Here is an 18,959-nt window from a genome sequence, read left to right as displayed (position 1 = left end):
CACTTTAATGCACTGCATCCTGTACAGTATCTTACAGAGCTGTGTAAATGTGTGTGTGTAAGTGAGAAGCAGAGAAATGAAGGGAGATGCTTCTTATCTTAAAGTCACCACTTGGAGGCAGTTTAAAATTCCCTTCCAGTCACAGGTGAAGACCTGAAAATCGATTACAGGCCTGCTGGCTGCCACACGACCAGAACAATAATGTTTAAAGTGTCTCCAGAGTTTAAGGTTACTCTTTTAAAAATCGTACAGCAGGAGCTTTGGAGTCTTTTGTGAAGAGGTAACTCCTTCCTGAGAGACACAAAGAGGCGGGTAAACCTTGATCAGGGACAAACGGGTCAGACAGAGTGCTGAGCGTCGATTCATCGCCTTCATGTCTAGACACAGCTCAGTAAAAATCAACAGCGTGGTAGTGTGTGGCTGCCACACTTGTCCTCCCACATCGCAGTCAAATTCAGCTCAGATTCTATTTTTACTTCCACGTCATTCACAATTACAGGACAGACACATTTCAGGAAAGACCCATAATGTAGAAAAGAGTCAGTTCAGACAGATGTTTGCATCAGGCCCGCTCCGTCACAGTTGCATACGACACAATTGCTGAGAAATGAAATGTGAGCCGCGTTCACTGAAACATTCATCTTTGTTCATAAACAGAAACTTGTGGTGAACTTTCTGTGCCTGTGTGTGTGTGTGTGTGTGTGTGTGTGTGTGTGTGCGTGTGCGTGTGTGTGTGTGTGTGCGTGTGCGTGTGCGTGTGCGTGTGCATGCGCTCTGTTTCATTCTGTTGTATCAGATTTAAAAACATCAGCATCAGGACAATAAATCATTCATTAACTCCAAACCCCTGACTGGCACAGGATTGTCGTCAGCCTCGTTTTCCTCCAGCAGGGCCGGATGAGACTTGTCGGTGCCTGTTACAATGAGCTAAATGTTTATTTATAGCCGGAGTGCAGCTGGCAAGTGGAGGCTTTTAATAGAAAAAGAGTAAAATCATCCTAAATTTGATCTTGTTGATGGATGTGGGATGATATCTGCGGAGTGGGTGTGGCATCTGATTCTCCCTGCACTGGAAACAGGAAGTTAGTTGTGACCAAATCTGGTGGCCGCAGAGCATCAGGCAAATAGTGTACAGAGAACAACTGGTCATTTTTGACTTAGTCTGACTTGAATATTTAGATGAAAAGCTGCATCAGGTCAGAAGTGTTCATGCTGAGATCAACAGAAAGATCTATAAATGAAATGTATCACACCAAAGCATGTAAGAAACCCTTCAGCGCACCGTATGAGTGTCACGTTTTGCCTCACCTATGCGTGAAAAGTACACACGACTATGACCATCAAAAAAGGAGGTTATGTGACAAGTGCAAAGGGTGATAAAGTCCAACTGGAGAGGAGGACAAACAAGACTTTGATCCTCATGGTCGTTGTTCGAGTCTGTAAGAAAGCAAAAGTCACCATGTATTCTATTAAATTATGTAAATAAGTTACTTACATAATGAGACCTAATTAACTTACATTATGCATGTTAAACAACTTATATAACAAACATAATGTTACTTAATGTGACATAAAAGGACTTGTATAAGCCCATACCATGACCTTTCCCGAACCCTAATCATTTGGTTGATGGTGGTTAAACCTAAAGCACCTTAATTTTCATGCCTAGGCGACGCAAAACGTGACACTGACACGGTATCCTCAAGTGCACCGACGGGTCTTACATACTTTGACATGATACTGTGGTGCCATGTAGCCTTTCATAAAAGCAATAGTTGCACATTTTGGAAAAGTAACATATTTTCCTTGTCTCCAAGTGGCAGCTACAGCTACTTAACTTAGCGCAGAGATTGGAAACAGTTACCCTAGCTTTGTTTAGAGGTATCGAAATCCATTTCTGTTGTATCTTATTTAAACATTCAAAAACAGCATTGTGAAAACACAAATTGTATGGTTTTCGCTGTATTGATCAGTGAACAGCTTCCCTTCTGATTCCAGTCTTACTTTTAACCTGTTGTACGGAGCTAATTTCCTGCCAAAACATCACAAACAAACAAAACGTGTTTTGCAAACAGGTTTGCAAATTCAAAACACCAGTTTGTTAATCAAATGCATTTTTTTTTTTTGTTGCAAATACAAGTACCTATCAAACAAATATACAACATATTTTTGATACATCATGCTTCAAAAACAAATATAGCTAATGAAGTCTCACAAATACAAAAAATAACATATAACTTGCAAACAAAAAATATCACTTTTGGCACAATCTTTTCGTGGAGTTTCTCCGAAATATCCTGAATATATCCTCCACAACAGCAGGTGGCGCTATGTCAATTCCAACATACTGATGTTCTTCCTCGCCAGAGCCATATAAATATGTTGTCTGTTTGCTTGATAGGTAAGTTGTGCATTTGCAAAACAAAATGTATTAATTTGTCAATGGTGTTTTGCATTTGTTTGTGAATTGAAGGGCATTTGTAAAACATGCTTTGTTTGTTTGGCATGAAATGAACTCAACTTAGCTTCATTTCTCGAAAACAAGATATGAGTTATATTGATCATCTCGTGTAACTCTCGGAAACGATCATATTTTGTCGAATTGCTGAACTATTCCTTTAACAGACTTAAAATCAACAATAATCAAATCAAACCATCTGTGGAAAATATCCACTTCTACAATCAAACAGAGTTTAATGGATGAAATGTGTGATTTAATACACCGATGAATAAAAACCAGCTTAATACACAGCCCCAGAATGTGTGAATATGTGTATGTGTAACACATCTGCCATTTGTGTGAAGCAGGAGTCCCATATGAACCAGTATAGCAGTGCAGGCCGAAAGAAAGACATGCCAAGTAAACGATATCTCACCAGGTTAATGTAGACAGCAGTCTGCAAATATCCTGTATGTACAAAAACTCAGAGCATTATTTTTTTTAACGTAATGAAGAACAAAATCTGGGGAAAGGGTTGTTACATGTGTTCAATGTACTTTGGGCATCGTCGGCTGTCAAAAAGTGTAAAGTGTAAAAAGCTTTGGTTTGACCTGCTGTTTACCAGCCAGTGTCGATTGGTCATCATTTACTTACTTAACACAGGCATGCATTCCTCCAGGAGTCCGCTCTGCGTCGTGAAATGTCCTCTGTGGAGTATTCTTTCTTTTTTTTTTTTTTGGATTGGATATTGCAGCCCAGTATCTTGCCAAAGTGTTTAATACACCCGTCCGTGCACGAGAGGACGGTGTGTCAGCGTTACGTTTTGCTTCCACTGAGTGCGAAAAGTGCACGCAGGTATGGTCAGGGTCGAAGAAGGTAGTCATGTGGCGGGACACAAAAAACAAAAAGTATTCCAATTACATTACGTATGTTAAGTAATGTTAGTTATGTAAAATTACATATTTTAAACCAAACATGATCTTTTCCTAACCATAACCAACAGTTTTTTCATGCCCAAACCAAAGGCACCTTAATTCTTGCAAATAGGTGAGGAAAAAAAAACATCACACTGACACGTCCTCTAGTGGAACGACAGGTGTACTACACACTTTGCAGTGATCCTGGGTTGATTATCTGTCAAAATAATGTGCAATTTTCTGTCTTCAGAAAACAGAATTTACGTAAAGAAACTGCTCGGGTGTGCTTGTTTTCCAAGAGGTTTCATGTGACTGCTTACTTCTTTACAAAGGTGACGGGTTGATAAAAAAAGTGGTCGTTTGCTTTTTTTTTTTAAATGGTTGGGTTTACAGTAAACGTGAGGTAAAATCTTGCAATCACAACATCTCATACATTTCAGGAGCGTGATAATTTATCTGCAATATTTCAAACAAGGCCTACTGAATGTATCTGTTTATGCCAACACACACGGAAACGTCTGGACGACTACATCACAGAGTATGAGGGGGATTCATTGCCGATAGAGTATTATACTGTACATTCATGGCTCAATATGGTGCCAGTCTTTAAGCTAATGCACACAAACATTTACAGCATACACAATGTTTGTTAAGGTAGACAACCTCGACTCAAGTTATAAAATAAAATAAAAAAACAACTTGTTGAACGCACCATAAATCGGGCACACATTTTTTCAACGAGCTCTGCATCCTGCTGACTGGACACTGGAGCTAAATGGACATTGTAGTCTTCATCATCAGAGCCTTCTTTGTCATCATTAGTCACCACTCCCTTGTTTGTCTTCTTCATCTTCCTCCAACCATCCACGTCACAGGAATCCATTGAAACCAGCTCAACAAACTAAATCACCCTCAAACTACATATTAAAACTCAGCAAAATAAAGAATATAATCAGTTGTTTTTTTTGTTTTTTTTTGCTCCTCTTAGTCAAAGAAAATGTCCTTTCATTCTCCAAAATGTCTTTTTTATTTTTTGGCAAAGTTACGGTCCAGTCCCCCCCTCCCGCCCACCCTACCAAACCCTTGTTTGTCCTTCCCGTGGTTCAGCCGTGCTCGAGACTTCAGAGTCTGACTGGAGGCAGCGGCGGTCCATCATCGCTGAAGCAGCAGGACGGTCAACGGGAGCAGGAGTAGGAGGCCGCAGAGGCCGCTTTGGGACCTGGCTGCGCCTCTGACTCGGTTGTTGTCTGGCGAGTAGGCGTACAATCCCGGTCTGCTCCGAGGACACTGACCACCTACGCACATCCCACTTCCTGAGCCGCTGATGTCATCACCTGAGAGGTTATCAAGGAGAGACGGAAAACACTTTCTTAAAGAAAAGTTGTTCATACTTGATGAGAAGGAGATAAGTTTTTCGTTTTTTGTCAAGACAGAAGTCACCTTCAATTGCTCTTGTTAAGCTCCCACTTTCCAAGTTTGTAATTGGGTCCAAGTGACATTTATGATTTAAATTAAGGTTTTAATTAAGTCATTTGTGAGGAGTATTTTGTCCTCAAGTCCCAGCTGTCATCATCTCTAGTTTAACTCAGGGAATCAGACTATTAAATAGCTTCAGGCGAGGGTGTACGATGTATATGTAAGACGCCAGATTGGTGAGTTTTGTAACAGTGATAGAAGACATAAAATATAATTATCGGAATTTACATTTTATAGTATAAATATTAGAAATAGACCCACTTGCATCCTGGAAGTCCACGTCGTTGCCATCCAGTGCATTTTTCAGCCTGTTGCTCATTATTTTGAGTTGCATGATCTGCTGCCGGATGGTCATGTCTGGCTTTGTGATGTCGAGCTCCACTTCTGGGTTGTTAATCTGATTGGCCAAACCATCACCCATCACTTCAGGAAGGTACCTGATTGGAAGAGAAAGAGAAGAATCATGACGCTGCGTTCAGATCATGGCTCAAGTTATGGTTTATGATTTGGTATGCGTTCACGACTCACGACTGTTGCATGATTACGGAGTCGGTTATACGAGTATTAACGGTCCTATACGGTATAAATGAAGTTTTCTCGTTCTATTTTGATTATGAAGCTGGTCTGGTGTTGTATACGAATATATTTAAAGTGCCAAATCGCTCAGTCCACAGAGAAATGCACACAGTCCCTACTCAGCAAATGTTAGTTTGTGTTGTCACAAACTCCCGCTCATGTCATTTGCTCGCCTTCAGAACAGCCCAGTGTTGAACCTTTTATGCAGAGAAAACCACCGGACACTCATTCTGTCACCAGCAAGCTACAAGACCTGTAAAAAGTAAACCTGTAGTTGGCCTGGGTGTGTAGCTTAAAAAAAAAAAGTGTCAGCCAATCAGAAAACTGGGTCATTGATATCAATGCACCTTAAAGGCAAAGACACAAAACAATCTGTTATTGCTAGAAGGTTTGTTGCTTAAAACCCCAAACATATCTACTTATCGATGTTAAGGCTGCAAATAAAACACTGCAAAAGTGTAAAATATGGGACCTATAAAGTACTGTACACTGACAGTTACTGGATACCATGTCCATTAACTGTGGTTTGTGAGGCATCTATATCTGTTTGCTTTTCAGGCGCTTGTGTGTTATGAGGTGCCAAGTCGGATACGGCTGATCTTTCAGAAAGTCTCCCAGATGCAGTTAATTACTATCTTGGCATCGGGGCAGTTCTGGTGAAGAAGAAGAAGAATTAGAACAGTGTTAATCCACTGTGTGAATGACTAAATGCTGTAAGAGACACGATGAGAGTGGGTAATTGTTTTGAATTACGACTCCATGTAAATATTTGTTTACCTAGAAACACATGCAGCAGACACTCTCTCAGTATAGTAAACCTGCAAAGCTGTGTTCATTTTTGTAAATTAAGTGTGGTAATTTGTCAAAACCTGGTGCCAACATTACCCACAATGCAACTTAAAAGCACAGAGTTTGACTGGAGAGGTGTGATATGCCCATATTGTATGATAATGCAGCCTTATCTTAACCAGAGACAATGGACAGGCTACAGAGGTCTGATTAGGGATTTACATGAACAATAGATCGGTGAAAAAAATTAATTAAAGCATTACAAACGTACAGTATTTACACCTGAATCTTTAATTAAATCATACAACAATGAAGAATGTTTATGTAACTACTTGAAAATCCAGCCATTTCCTGTTAGAGCATATTACACTACAAAATAACCATATTTAAACTCTGAACTTCAAACTCTACTGTTCAATGCACCAAGAAAAATGAATTTATTCGTCATGAAATCCACTAGAGGTCGCTGTGGAGCTTCAGACACTTTATCACAAGAATAATTCATTCTGCCACATCGACACACACTAATTTCATATTTCCTTAATCTGTCACATACAGTCAGCGATTCATCTATTTTTCATGGCCTCTCTCACATTATTCTGTCTCACACACACACGCACCCACGCACGCACGCACACACACACACACACACACACACACACACACACACACACACAAAGGCACATCTATATTTCATGCCTTTTGACAGTCATATATTTCTGAGTGTTCTGCTCAAGATAAATCTCATCAGTTGGCTGCAATCCAACCACTTTAAAGGAAGAGAGGTGTGTTTGTGTGTGTTTGTGTAGCTGGATAACGTATACACGTCAAAGGGGCATCAGGTTGTTCTGTAACCCATTTACACGTGGGCTAAGGGAGGCTGAAAAACGCCATGAATGCTTGAGTTTCAAATCGCTGTATGTGGAAGAAATGTTATTCCTACAACTCGAAACAAATTTCCATTCAGTGCAGTTTTCAGTTTGTCAGAGAAGAAACAGTTTGTTGCCACTCACTTTTGACACAAGTGCCATGAAATGGCTTTCAACAAGAAGAAAAGAGGCCCGTATCATAGCAACATTATCAGACGCAGGTCGTTCCTCTTCCTTCCCTCTTTGTTCTCGTCCCTTCAGAAGCCTTGTTTAGCTTTTAAGTGTTAAAGAACACGAGTTTTGTCTTTGGAGTGAATCTTGTTTTTTTTGTGCCTTATGAATAAATCTGAACAGATTTCAGACCTTGAAAATGTTTTATTCAAGACCCAGCCTTTGATTTTATGGCTGAAGGATGGAAGAGTGTTCTGGAGAATCACAGTTGGTTGTAGGAACATCATATAATTTCCTTTCATGCCTTTCAATAACAAGCAAAATGGACCTTCTGTACAGGCCACAAAGGACACACAAAGCGAAGAGTTTTGCAAAGGAACTACAATTACAAAAATGATGTTTATGTTATCTAAACATAATCTGAAGAGGAGGTGGATTTAATTATGCAGAGAAAGCATGCAGTGGGTTAGATTCATGTTTAAAGCTCCAAAAAGGTTTTTCTTATTCTTACTTGGCTTTTGTAATCCCATTCCAGCATTTATCCTGACTGTTGCCTCCTGCAGCCAATTTGCTGCAAAGTGCCACAGGGAGCTGCACCCAGTACTGACGCATCTCCCTCAGTTTACTGGAGAGATCTGATACCTGAGAACAAAGACAGTAAAAAAAAAAAATTATTATCCCGCATTTTACAGCTTAGATACAGAATCCTGAACAAGTCATAATGTGTCACATTTAATCATTCAACACACAACAATAGATCAAAACTACACGTTTATACCTTAAACCCTGCAGACAAAAAAAACCACCAAAGAGACATCATGTTATCAATTTATTTAAAAACAAATCTATAACTTTGATTTCCCTTAAAATAATTACACAAACATGAGGCATCTACATGTGGACGTACACACCTGCATTTCCAGTCGGAGTCCAGCCGTCGGTGAGGGTTTGTACTCTGACGCCGTCAGCGAGCTGCTCTTCCTCTTCTGCTCATGACCGGTTGGACTTCCTGTTCCCGGTTCACCTGGAGTTCCACATGTCTGGTAGACCTGCACGCAAACACATAGATGCACACGAACACAGATACGCATGAGAAACTGAAAAGGATGGTTTGTTTGTGTCTGTGAGAACTAAAGAAATCCACTAGAGGTCGCCACAGACACGTGTTTCAGACTGTGAGGATATTTGGGCTTCTTGTTGCCCCAAAACCCAATAAATTTTGGCACTGATGTCTACAGTGGTAAATATTGAAGGGGCAGATAGATCAGTATCACTGTACATGGTCAATTATTTTTGTCTGGTCTTATCAGAGTCCATTACCACTGGAGCAGACTGATGAGCTCAATCTCTGGTGTCCTCAAGGCTGTTATGTATGATAATATATTGTGATTTTTGCATACTCCTTGATAAAGAGAGGGTTTTTCAGAGAGGACTGCAGACTTATAAAAGATGAGCTGCTATCTGTGAGGAGATGAAAAGATTGCAGGGAAAGCGGCCTGGGTGTTTGTAAGATAAATAAGTGATAAGATGAAGTGAGACGTCTTACCTTGGCTGTAAAGGAGTCCATGTTTTCCTGCAGGTACTGCACAGCCTCGTAGATTCGAGCGGGGATGGAGGAGAGAACCACATCGAGGCTGGGCTCTGTGCTGAAACTAGACGCCACCTGGATCATTGTGTCTGAACGGAGGAAATACGACAGAAACGTCAAATCCACTTGGACGACCTGGATTTCCTCGTGCATTACTCGATACGTTCTCGATGTGTCTCACCTATGAGGTTGTGCCACTCGGGGTCCAGGTCGGCTTGGTTGGCCAGGCAGCCCTTCATGACGTTGGCGCAGTAGTTGGAGCAGGGTTTGACGGAGGCCACGCCGCGACAGTGGGTGCAGTAAACCAGCTTCATCAGGGCCTTCACACACTCTGGACTCAAGGAAACCTGGTGTGACGGTCAGCATCATAAACTTTAGGTTTTAGCACAGTGAGGAGGACATTTATGTGTTACACGGGAAATGTATTGATGTCCCAGATGAAAAGTTTCTTTTGTGAACTCGCTGTTTTTATCAGGGAATTTAGTCCAGTACGGCCCACAGTGACAATAGAGGGAACGGTTTCTTTTACACTGTAGCTTCTGATTATGAATGCAAGGCATGAAAGGTGTCCAGTTCCTCAGTTGAGCTATTTTACCACCAAAGCTCACAGATCGGATGGAGAGACACTCCGGCCAAAGGTGTACCCGAAAACGATAGCGAGGCGTTAACGAACCGCAGTTGTGCATTTTCAAGTTCAAATTTAAACAGTTTTGTTGATCATTTTCAAACACAAACTGTTTACTTTTATATATCTGGATGCATTTTCCTACAAGCTTGTATACACATTCATTTCTGTGCAATTTGAAACTTATCTAAAAGACTCGAACCTTGCTTGAATTGTACAATCCTTTACAGTCGGCATCAGGTCTGCATTCATTTGTGTCAATGTTACATTATTTTTGATAATCTGCATTCATGACATTCATGTAGCTTTGACAACAACACAAAAAAACACTGATGGATTACACAACTGAAGCAAGTTTAAAGATGAGCTCTTTACATCAATTCCAAATGAAGGTGAAGCCAAAAAAAATAAAAAAAAAAAATAATTTTTTTTTTTGAAAACAGCAGAATATTTTGCAAAATGGATACAAAAAAAGGGGTGAACATACTGGATGGAGGTTTAATTATCACTGATGTGGTCCTTTGAACTGAAGCTTATACAGTAAATCAAGCATGCGTACTCGGCGTGAATGAAGAAAAGAAGCTGTAAACGATGTGCTGGGACCATGTAAGGTCGGTCAAACATTGAAAAGAAATAAAACAGAAAAACGAAGACTGAGTCACATCAGACGCACTGTGCCTCTGAGAGTTTGGGGGGGAGGGGGGGGAATCGAGAGCTGTAAAAAAACATGATCACACCCATAATTTGACAAGAGCGTTGTCATCCCTCCCGATGAGAGCTTTGTTCTCATGGCAGAGTCTGACACGTCATTTCTGATGATCTCTGTGTTTCTTATTTGTAGGGTGGAGACACTTTCTCTGACAGGTAGGGTGTGACGAACAGGCAGCCATCATATCTGCTTTCCTGGGACTCAGCCCAGCAGGCCACACACACACACACACACACACACACACACACACACACACACACACACACACACACACACACACACACAGACACACAGACAGACAGACACACACAGTCATGTTCTCATGACTTCAGAGGACATTATTTGAATCAGATTTAGTTCCTGGAGACTTACCCAAACCATGACCAGTGTTTCCTTAACCCTAAAATCTAATAATATACCGAATGGGGACTTACTGTTTGTCCCCAAAAGAGGCAGGTGTCCCCACAATGTGACTGGGTAAACACAGTTACGTCCCTTGCAACAAGTAATACTCACCTGTGAGACCCTCTTGACCACGTCCGCGCTGACGAGCAGCCCCTGGACAAACGACCGCGCTGTGACAAAAGCCCGGATCACCTTCGCCTTCATGTCCCGGGGGACGTCTCCAAATGGTCGCAGCGTCTCCTGTTGCTTGGCAACACATTCAAGGTAGTCTTCTGATAGGTCGACCTGTCAGACGGGAGATGACAGCGGCGGAGGCGGTGTAGGAGAAATGTGTTATTGAGTATACTAAAATACTTTTCACCCCTGTCAGATGAATGCAAATCAGGATGCATTTCAGAATAAGAATAGATGTGTATTTTTATCAGCTTGTCACATTTTGTCTTTTTATGAACCAGAACAGTAACAGCGGCTGAAAGGATGAGCAGGACTAGTTCAGAAAACCCTCTAATTGTGTCTATTAAAATGTGTGTATTAGAAATCTTACATTCAATGTGAGGCTGTATTTTGAACTCACGTCTTTGGGGGTAGATGTTTTAAAGATTCGCTCCAAAAGGTGGGACCAGAAATCCGACAGGTTTTCGTCCAGGTTGAGAGCGGAGCCCCGATAGTACTGACGCAGGTCGGCGTAGAGGTCTCCATACAGGCGAGTGTTCTGGGAGTACAGGGCGCCGAGCGGAGACAGCACCTCCTGCAGGGAGCGCTCAGAACGACTGTGCAGTTCAGTGAAATAGGCTGGATGGAGGATGGAGGAGGGGAGTGAGAAAAGATAGAGTTGACAATAAATAACACAAATAAGAGAAGAAGGACAGAGGACAAAAATAACAATTCACTGCTAAAATATAATGACTTTAATTTGAAAAGCTGATGTAGAGAATAGTTGACAGTTGTCTCTTATGACACCCAACAGACAAAGAGAAACATTGGCACTCATTTGGAGGCCTTTTTTCTGACAAACTAATGAATTTAAGTTGGATATTCCATTTCCTTTTAGCTCTGTTTTCATCTCCACCGACATAAAAAATTAATCACGTCTTTTTCAAGGCTAAATGCTTGACTATGTTAATCAGCCGATCAATATCTTTGTGTGTTTTCTGATTGGAGCCGAGTAGGTAGTGCAAAGCCTGGTATTACCAAACCCAAATCCACATTTATATTTATAATATCTGGGTCTGGCTGCACTCCATTGAGGATTGTATCCAGTCGTTGCTTCCTAATGGGTTCGTTTTAAAACTATTGGAGCAGCCTTTATCCACTCAGCTACGTATGTTGTGCATCAAAACTTACCAAACTGTAAACAACCGGGATCTTCCTCCCTACGCGTACATTGTTTAATGCCATGTTAGTACATTGCTTAAATTTCTCGATATTTACTGGCTTCGCTACAACTGTTTATATTTCTTCATCTACTTCTACTTCTGCCACTGCTGCCATTGTTGGATTTAGAAACAAATGCTTGACTTCAAAGTCATTGCACTTAGCCACAGATAGTTCACATAAAAGAGGAGGTGTTTGCAGCATCTGGCCAATCACAAACATGGACAAGTGTACTGACAGCAGAGCCACATATTTTAAAAAGGAGGAGCAAACTATAATAAAAAAAACAAAACATAATGAAGTTAAACAGATAATCCAAACTGATCTCCACTTGATCTTCTCCGATTGGTGCTGACAATTTTCAGAGAGAACTGATTGGTCAGTAGGTGGTACGTTCTTACATTTTGATCCAATATCTTCAACATAACCTGCTCCGGACCAGGTTAAGTTTGCAGCATAGGTTACCATGGTGATCTAGCCATCTTAAAAGAGAGCCAGCTTTGTGACACTGACAACCCTGGATTTAGTCTCAACATACCTCGCTAAACCACTCATCTCGTAGTACACCCCTCAGGTCCTTGATTGATCCGTGCTTCAAAGTGGCTTTTAGTGAACTTTAATGCGAACAGAGCTTCCAGACTACAATCAGACCGAAGCTGTAAGCAATAGGTGGGCAGAGCTCGGCTAGCACACAGTGGGACACAGCTGCCTGCTGCGTGTGGAAACACTGACGAGAGTGGTGAGACGGAATCAGTAATGCTTTAGGTCGTAAACACTAAAAACAACAGCAACAGTAACAACAAAAACGCCAAAACAAAACTCAATAATACTCCATAGAACCAAAGGAATTTGCAGAGTTGGTGAAATTTCTCTGCGAGTTTGTCCCGAAACATTATATGTCCTCATTTGTCATTTTATTTCGTAAAGAAACATAAAAAAAAACAATTGAAATACATATATATTTTAAGATATATTAAGAACACAAAAGAATGAATGTCCAGATAGCACAGGTGAGCTTGTTGGAAAGGTAACAAAGAATATTGTTTAATATTACTGCTATGATTGCATTCTTGAGTGTATTTTTTTTTTACAGCCGTGATCCTCATTAACTCTCTGTACGACCCAGCTGATTAACAAACCCAATTAATATTCACTTTTTTTTTTCTTTTGCATTATTTAAGCTTCCTTTGAAATTTCCTCTGCAGCCAGATGGATATAAAGTGAGAGAGAGGTCAAGCAGAGAGAATGAGGGAGTCAGCGAGCTGTCTCTGCAGTGTGTTGGTCTGGGCTTTTCCCTCGTGCTTCAAAGGCTGTGGACCAGTGCCAGCCTGTCCTAACCACAACCAGATGGACGGCCACATTAACTGCTACTGAGGTGGCCTCCCGCCTTCAACAGCGCTGTTTCATACTGTCCTTCCTCTGACTAGTCGTCGTCCTCCTGCGCTCCGTTTGTCTTCTGTCTTTTAAAAAAAAAAATATATATATATATTGTTTCTTCTCTGTACTAATGAAACATTTCTCACTTGCTGCTGGTGTTTGTCTGTGTTCCCTGTTGTTAGCAGTGGCACTTCTCAGTCTTCTTTCTCCCTCCATCCCTTCCTTTCTCTGATGTGCAGTGATCTGCAGACTCGGCTCCTCAGTGGGTCAACTGCTCATTAGCTGAACCAGTCAATGCCCCAGGGGACACCCCTCTGTTTGTGTGTGTGTGTGTGTGTGTGTGTGTGTGTGTGTGTGTGTGTGTGTGTGTGTGTCCCCTGAGATCAGGGGATCGGCTTATCACATTTCATTGTGTCTGGCTGACTCTGCTCTCATTATAGCACCCAGTCAGGGGTCCCCTTGATGCACAGGACACACACACACACACACACACACACACACACACACACACACACACACACACACACGCATGCACGCGCACTCACCGTCTCCATTGAAGCTGCAGTATTGAGCGTCGAGCTTGTACCAAACACAAACACACAACATTACAAATGTGACACTCCGCTGGGCTCACTTCTAAAGCTTTGCTACTGAGCTCAGCCAGTAATGAGTGTCTTTTAAACACACACACACACACACACACACACACACCCTACTTACTGTCGAAGCTCCTGTGGAGAGCGTTGAAGGCCGCCTGCAGCGATCTGCCGGCCTCTCTGATCAGTCCCTCTGTCTCTTGGCCGCTCAAACCGGCCAGGTTCTCCTCCATGGTGCTGGTGCAGCAGGTCGGGCCCTGAGGACACATCCTCAGATGTTCACCTGGTACAGCGGGGAAGACACAGAGCCACTAATTTAATTGGACTTAATGAATTTACATTAAGTGATAATTTAATATGTCAGCTCTTGAATTCACCACCCAGTCAAACAAGCATCAACATCAGGCTTAAGGAAATGGGAGTTTTGAGTTTTGTCTATCATCACTTTAGTCCACACTTAAACATCCTAACAGCTGTTTTAGGATCCCCAGAGGATGAATCCAAAAGACGTAATATCTTGACTTTGTGTCTAGCACATGCTGAGGGTAAACATTTTAGGTTTTGACAGAAATGTCTTCTGACAACTACTGAATGGACCGCAGTGAAATATGATACACTGATTCACATCCCTCTCTTGTAGTTACTTTGATGAACTCTCAGTGTCATCACCAGGCCAAACTTTTAAGGTGTCCCAAATGGTTTCTGACTAATTACATTCAAAATTTACATTCCCAAGATTCCCAAGGGTCAAGATGTTTAAATAGTCATAAAAAAATATCTGAAAATTGCATAGTTTATGCAAATATCATTATCTATTTCCCCTTGGTTTTACTTGCACCTGTTCGTGTTAGTGTTACCACCACCAGAAGGTGGCGGTAATGCAGCTAAAAGCTATTTTTACAACTGCCAATAAAAACATTACACACAGGACCTGGTCAAATTTGAGTGGCAGTGTGAGATCAGGTGCTATGATACAAACAGCAGAAACACTGGCAGTTGTGTTGTACGGCTAATATTTGTGTACTTAATTACAATTTGACTGAAGGACCGGAGTGATATTCTTTTTTTTGTGATGCTGCTGTTTTTAAGTGAACAATGCTCCTGCATTTCACATGAATTATTTATGGCACTCTTAGAACCCTTTTATGTACAGTACAGTTACCAACCAGAGAAGCAGTCTATACAGTATATACAGGACACTTGGTTTATATGTAGCAACTCCCACTGCATGTTCTGTCCCTGTATATTTGTGTCTAACTATTACTTTTGGTTTAATTAATTTGATTTTGATTCTGCAGTTAAATCCTGTTAAACCACAGACGTGACTGCTTTGAATCTGGACGGGGATCTTAATTGCAACATTTACATATCATAGAAGAGTAGACAGTCCTTGGAAATGGCCTTATATAACATATATCTTATATAAAATGTTTTATATGGCAGATTTTTTTTTTTTTTTTTTTTTTTTTTTTTTTTTTTAATCTATGACATGATATATAGTACACCATTAATTGCGGAGCAGAGAGTACAGTATTTCCCTCTGAAATGTTTGCAGAGCAGAAGTATGAAGTAAAATGTAAATCTACAGGTAAAGCACCTCACATGTATACTTAGTTTAATATAGTTTAATACATGTTATGTGTCAGTTTACAGGAAATACTGTTCACCAGTGCAACACAGAAACTCTGCTGTGATGAAAGCTGCAAATCTTGAAACTTTTCTTCCATCCAGTCACTAAATCCTGATCGTGACACGCATGAATCATAGAAGTGTAAAATGAAGACTTGAAAATGTCTCGCCCTCAGCATTTTTTTTTGTCTGTTCTTATGGGGATTCTCAGGCCCATGAGGGAGGTTAAAAAAAAAATGAAGATCTTTTTCACATATCCACATATAGACATAGTTCAACACACACCAAGTCTGCCAGACAGCTTAGAAAGCAGTCTGCAGCATCAGTCTCTTGACAGAGAGGATGCCCCAGGATTTGTGTGTGTGTGTGTGTGTGTGTGTGTGTGTGTGTGTGTGTGTGTGTGTGTGTGTGTGTGTGTGTGTGTGTGCGCCTATGTCTGGGAAGGTTAAGGGTGAGTAAGTACCCCACAGCTGTGTGCATCACTGCTCTCTTCTTTCTTAACAGGTCCTGGGCTGCTTATGTCTGCATTTGGGTGTGTGGGCGTGTGGGCGTGTGTGTGTGTGTGTGTGTGTGTGTGTGTGTGTGTGTGTGTGTGTGTGTGTGTGTGTGTGTGTGTGAGTGTGAGTGTGAGTGTGTGTGTAGGTTGGGGGATTAGAAATTTGTCCACTACGGTAAGTGGAGCAGAAGAGGAGACGCCTTCATCATCTCTGCTCTATGAATCTTTCATAGGCACTGACTGGCGTGCGTGCATGTGTGCGCGTGTGTGTGTGTGTGTGTGTGTGTGTGTGTGTGTGTGTGTGTGTGTGCGATATCCAAGAGAGAGATAAATTGTGGCAGCTGTATTACAGGAAATAGCACTTTATACCACCTGACTTATTTTTTTCATGTCCCTTTTTGGGATATTTTAAGTTTTTGTTATTGTTGTTTTTGCTCCATTACAATCCCAGGGAGAAAAAGAGAAAGTGGATTTCAAGTTTGGACTTGGAGTTAAACCCTCACGCACACATTCATCCCTCAGATCAACCGGGACACTCATTTGATATTCTCATTTCTTCAGTAGTCCTTGAGAGTCAAGTGCAGGTCATTCAGTATGAGATGAGATGCTTTTCTCCTCTGAGCTCAAACACATAAATAAATCCTAGTCATCAGGCCTGCTTTTAAACTGAGCCCTGTGTCTCGTTATTTAAAGTCAAAAAAGAACTTTTAAAAATGTATCGTCACACTTAAGCTGTGAATTTCCGTGACTCCTACGATCCTGTCAATCAGCTTTTCAAGAGGGAACGACTGCATCGCCTGTTTGTGTTGGATGCTGCAATAAGTGCAGTCGTGCTGTCACAAGACATCTCCGGTCTGTTAGAACTGGACAAGATGAGAGGTGAAAGGTCGTCAGATAACACTTAGACTGACCGTGACCTGCAACACTGAGGTTCTTCACTGTCATTCCTAATATTGTGGGCCCATCCAAAGTAGACTTTCAAGCACACTTTGAATAAAAAGCTGATATGACAGGATCAGTGCGGGGAGTTTTCAACTCAGCTCAGCTCGTTTTTATTTAATTAGGCAGCGGAAAAAAATTATTTTGGAGACTATTTTTTTTTATACCTTTTGATGGTTCCTCCCATTGGAAATTAAGGTTGAATGTGCGCTTCCTCTCCTTCAGCTAGTTTAAAGACTAATGTTCACTGCTGTTGTCCCAAGTGTGCCACATCTTTAAGAAGAAGAAGAGGAAGAGGAGATTGACAGGGCACTGAGCTGGTTAAGGTCAAACATTTAATGTGCAGTGACAGACAAGTAATGACCGATAAAACTGTCATTTCACTGGCTGGAGTTTTTTCTTCTTCTTATATTCAGTTAAAAAGTCTTACTGTAGGTGTGTGACACAAGCCTAATAAAAGCTTCCATCTGGTTAAGATTTGGAGATGGGATTTTCACAAAGTTATAGCCAGTTAATAAAACAAAAGATCAGAGGCACTTAAAAAAAAAAAAAGTCTTATTGCACTTGTATTCAGCCATAAAGTAGATCATGGAGACTCCAGCTGTTCTAAATCAATTTATTTTTACCCCGTACTGCAGCTACCGTTACAAAGTACAAGTATGTACTGTTGCATGTAGTATGCATACAATTGGGACATACTACTTTGTCAAAAAAATGCGCCTTGAATTTTGACCCTCTTGGTCATATCTGTCACAATCCATAGAGCAACATTTGAAGTAAAAGTAAAAAGGATGCAATATGGAACGAGTATGCTTCCGTTTATCGCCTCTCCTCCCTTTTGTGAATTGCAACCAGGCGTCACCGACTCGCTGCAGCTCAGTTGATGTGTCATATCTTTCGATGTGCAAAGGATTGTGGTTCAGAACAGCCAGAGAAGCAAGCTGGCCTGCACACTGCAAGATACAACCGGATGCAGCAGGACATACTGGTAGTTTTGGCATTCTGCATTTCACATACCATGTACAGGCACATGCAAAATCTTTTTCTGGCATACTAAATATGATGCTAGCGTGGATACTGGGTTATTGAGAATTTGCGCTCGGGATGCAGTCAGAGTTGCTAAAAAGCTGTGTTATTTTAACACATTAACTTATTTACCACTTCAACCAATTAAAATTTCATACACTCACATTGCTGGACAGAAAAGAAAATGTTGACAAAGTTTGGCGACTTTATGATAACTGTAAAGGCTTTCATTTAGTGTTTGATGTCAGTCAAATCTCGACTTCAGAGATTTCTCGGCTGCGTTTTGAAACCACACCATCAGTCTGACATATGCGTCTCACAGGAAGCACATGCCATCTTTGAGTGCTCATGTGCGACAGCTAATGTTAGCATTTTGTTGTTGTTACCAGCCCAGACGATACGGGGCGTTCACTACAAACACATCTGCTTTACTGCATTCCTGGGTTTCTGGGTAATGGAAGCAGCTGGCATCCTGCTATAAAACCTTAATTTATTTGGACAGACAGAAGCGAGCGACACACTCACGCGTGTGCTCAAAAAGCAAACTTGCGTTCAAACGCATTACGGCGGCTGAAAGGGGCAGAAGGGCCGGCATAGTGCGGGTTATCTCTGAAAAATCTGGGATTAAGTGCCTTGCTCAAGGGTTTCGTGATGGGAAAGGGAGAAGCTTTTGCCATCCATCTGCACATAGAGGCAGAGGGAGATGATCAAAACGGTAGAAAGTCCTTTTAAGTGAAGCCTTGAAGCAAAACACAGCTCTTAAGTGCTGCTGAGTAAAGGAGCGGAGAGGAGAGGAGAGGAGAGGAGCGGAGAGGAGAGGAGAGGAGAGGAGAGGAGAGGAGAGGAGAGGAGAGGAGAGGAGAGACTAGGTTTGGGTCAAATAAAAATCAGCTACCAGAGGTGATTTGGTTGCTCACGCTGTTTTTGCCCTCAAGCTTCAGCATATATTTAGTAAAG

General features: G+C 41.4%; 1 protein-coding gene across 1 annotated transcript in view; it reads right to left on the bottom strand.

Annotated features, from left to right (window-relative positions):
* Positions 1–2,097: 2,097 nt before the first annotated feature.
* The window catches only part of gpc1a (glypican 1a), a 39,947-nt gene continuing 23,085 nt past the window's right edge, over positions 2,098–18,959 (bottom strand). Inside the window, exons 2-10 of the mRNA XM_069153090.1 lie at positions 14,037–14,195; positions 11,140–11,357; positions 10,677–10,850; positions 9,008–9,173; positions 8,785–8,915; positions 8,150–8,287; positions 7,750–7,880; positions 5,095–5,270; positions 2,098–4,691 (exon numbers count right to left, since the gene is read on the bottom strand). Of these exons, the coding sequence (XP_069009191.1) occupies positions 4,510–4,691; positions 5,095–5,270; positions 7,750–7,880; positions 8,150–8,287; positions 8,785–8,915; positions 9,008–9,173; positions 10,677–10,850; positions 11,140–11,357; positions 14,037–14,195 (1,475 nt within the window). The 3' untranslated portion in view covers positions 2,098–4,509. The remainder of the gene's footprint in view (positions 4,692–5,094; positions 5,271–7,749; positions 7,881–8,149; positions 8,288–8,784; positions 8,916–9,007; positions 9,174–10,676; positions 10,851–11,139; positions 11,358–14,036; positions 14,196–18,959) is intronic.

Source organism: Embiotoca jacksoni, unplaced genomic scaffold (genome assembly GCF_022577435.1).
Source record: "Embiotoca jacksoni isolate LCO1_2020_lvr unplaced genomic scaffold, fEmbJac1.0.p SCAF_19, whole genome shotgun sequence".
Lineage (NCBI taxonomy): Eukaryota > Metazoa > Chordata > Actinopteri > Embiotocidae > Embiotoca > Embiotoca jacksoni.
The sequence above is the reverse complement of the archived record's forward strand: the minus strand, read 5'-3'. Positions and strand labels throughout refer to the sequence as shown.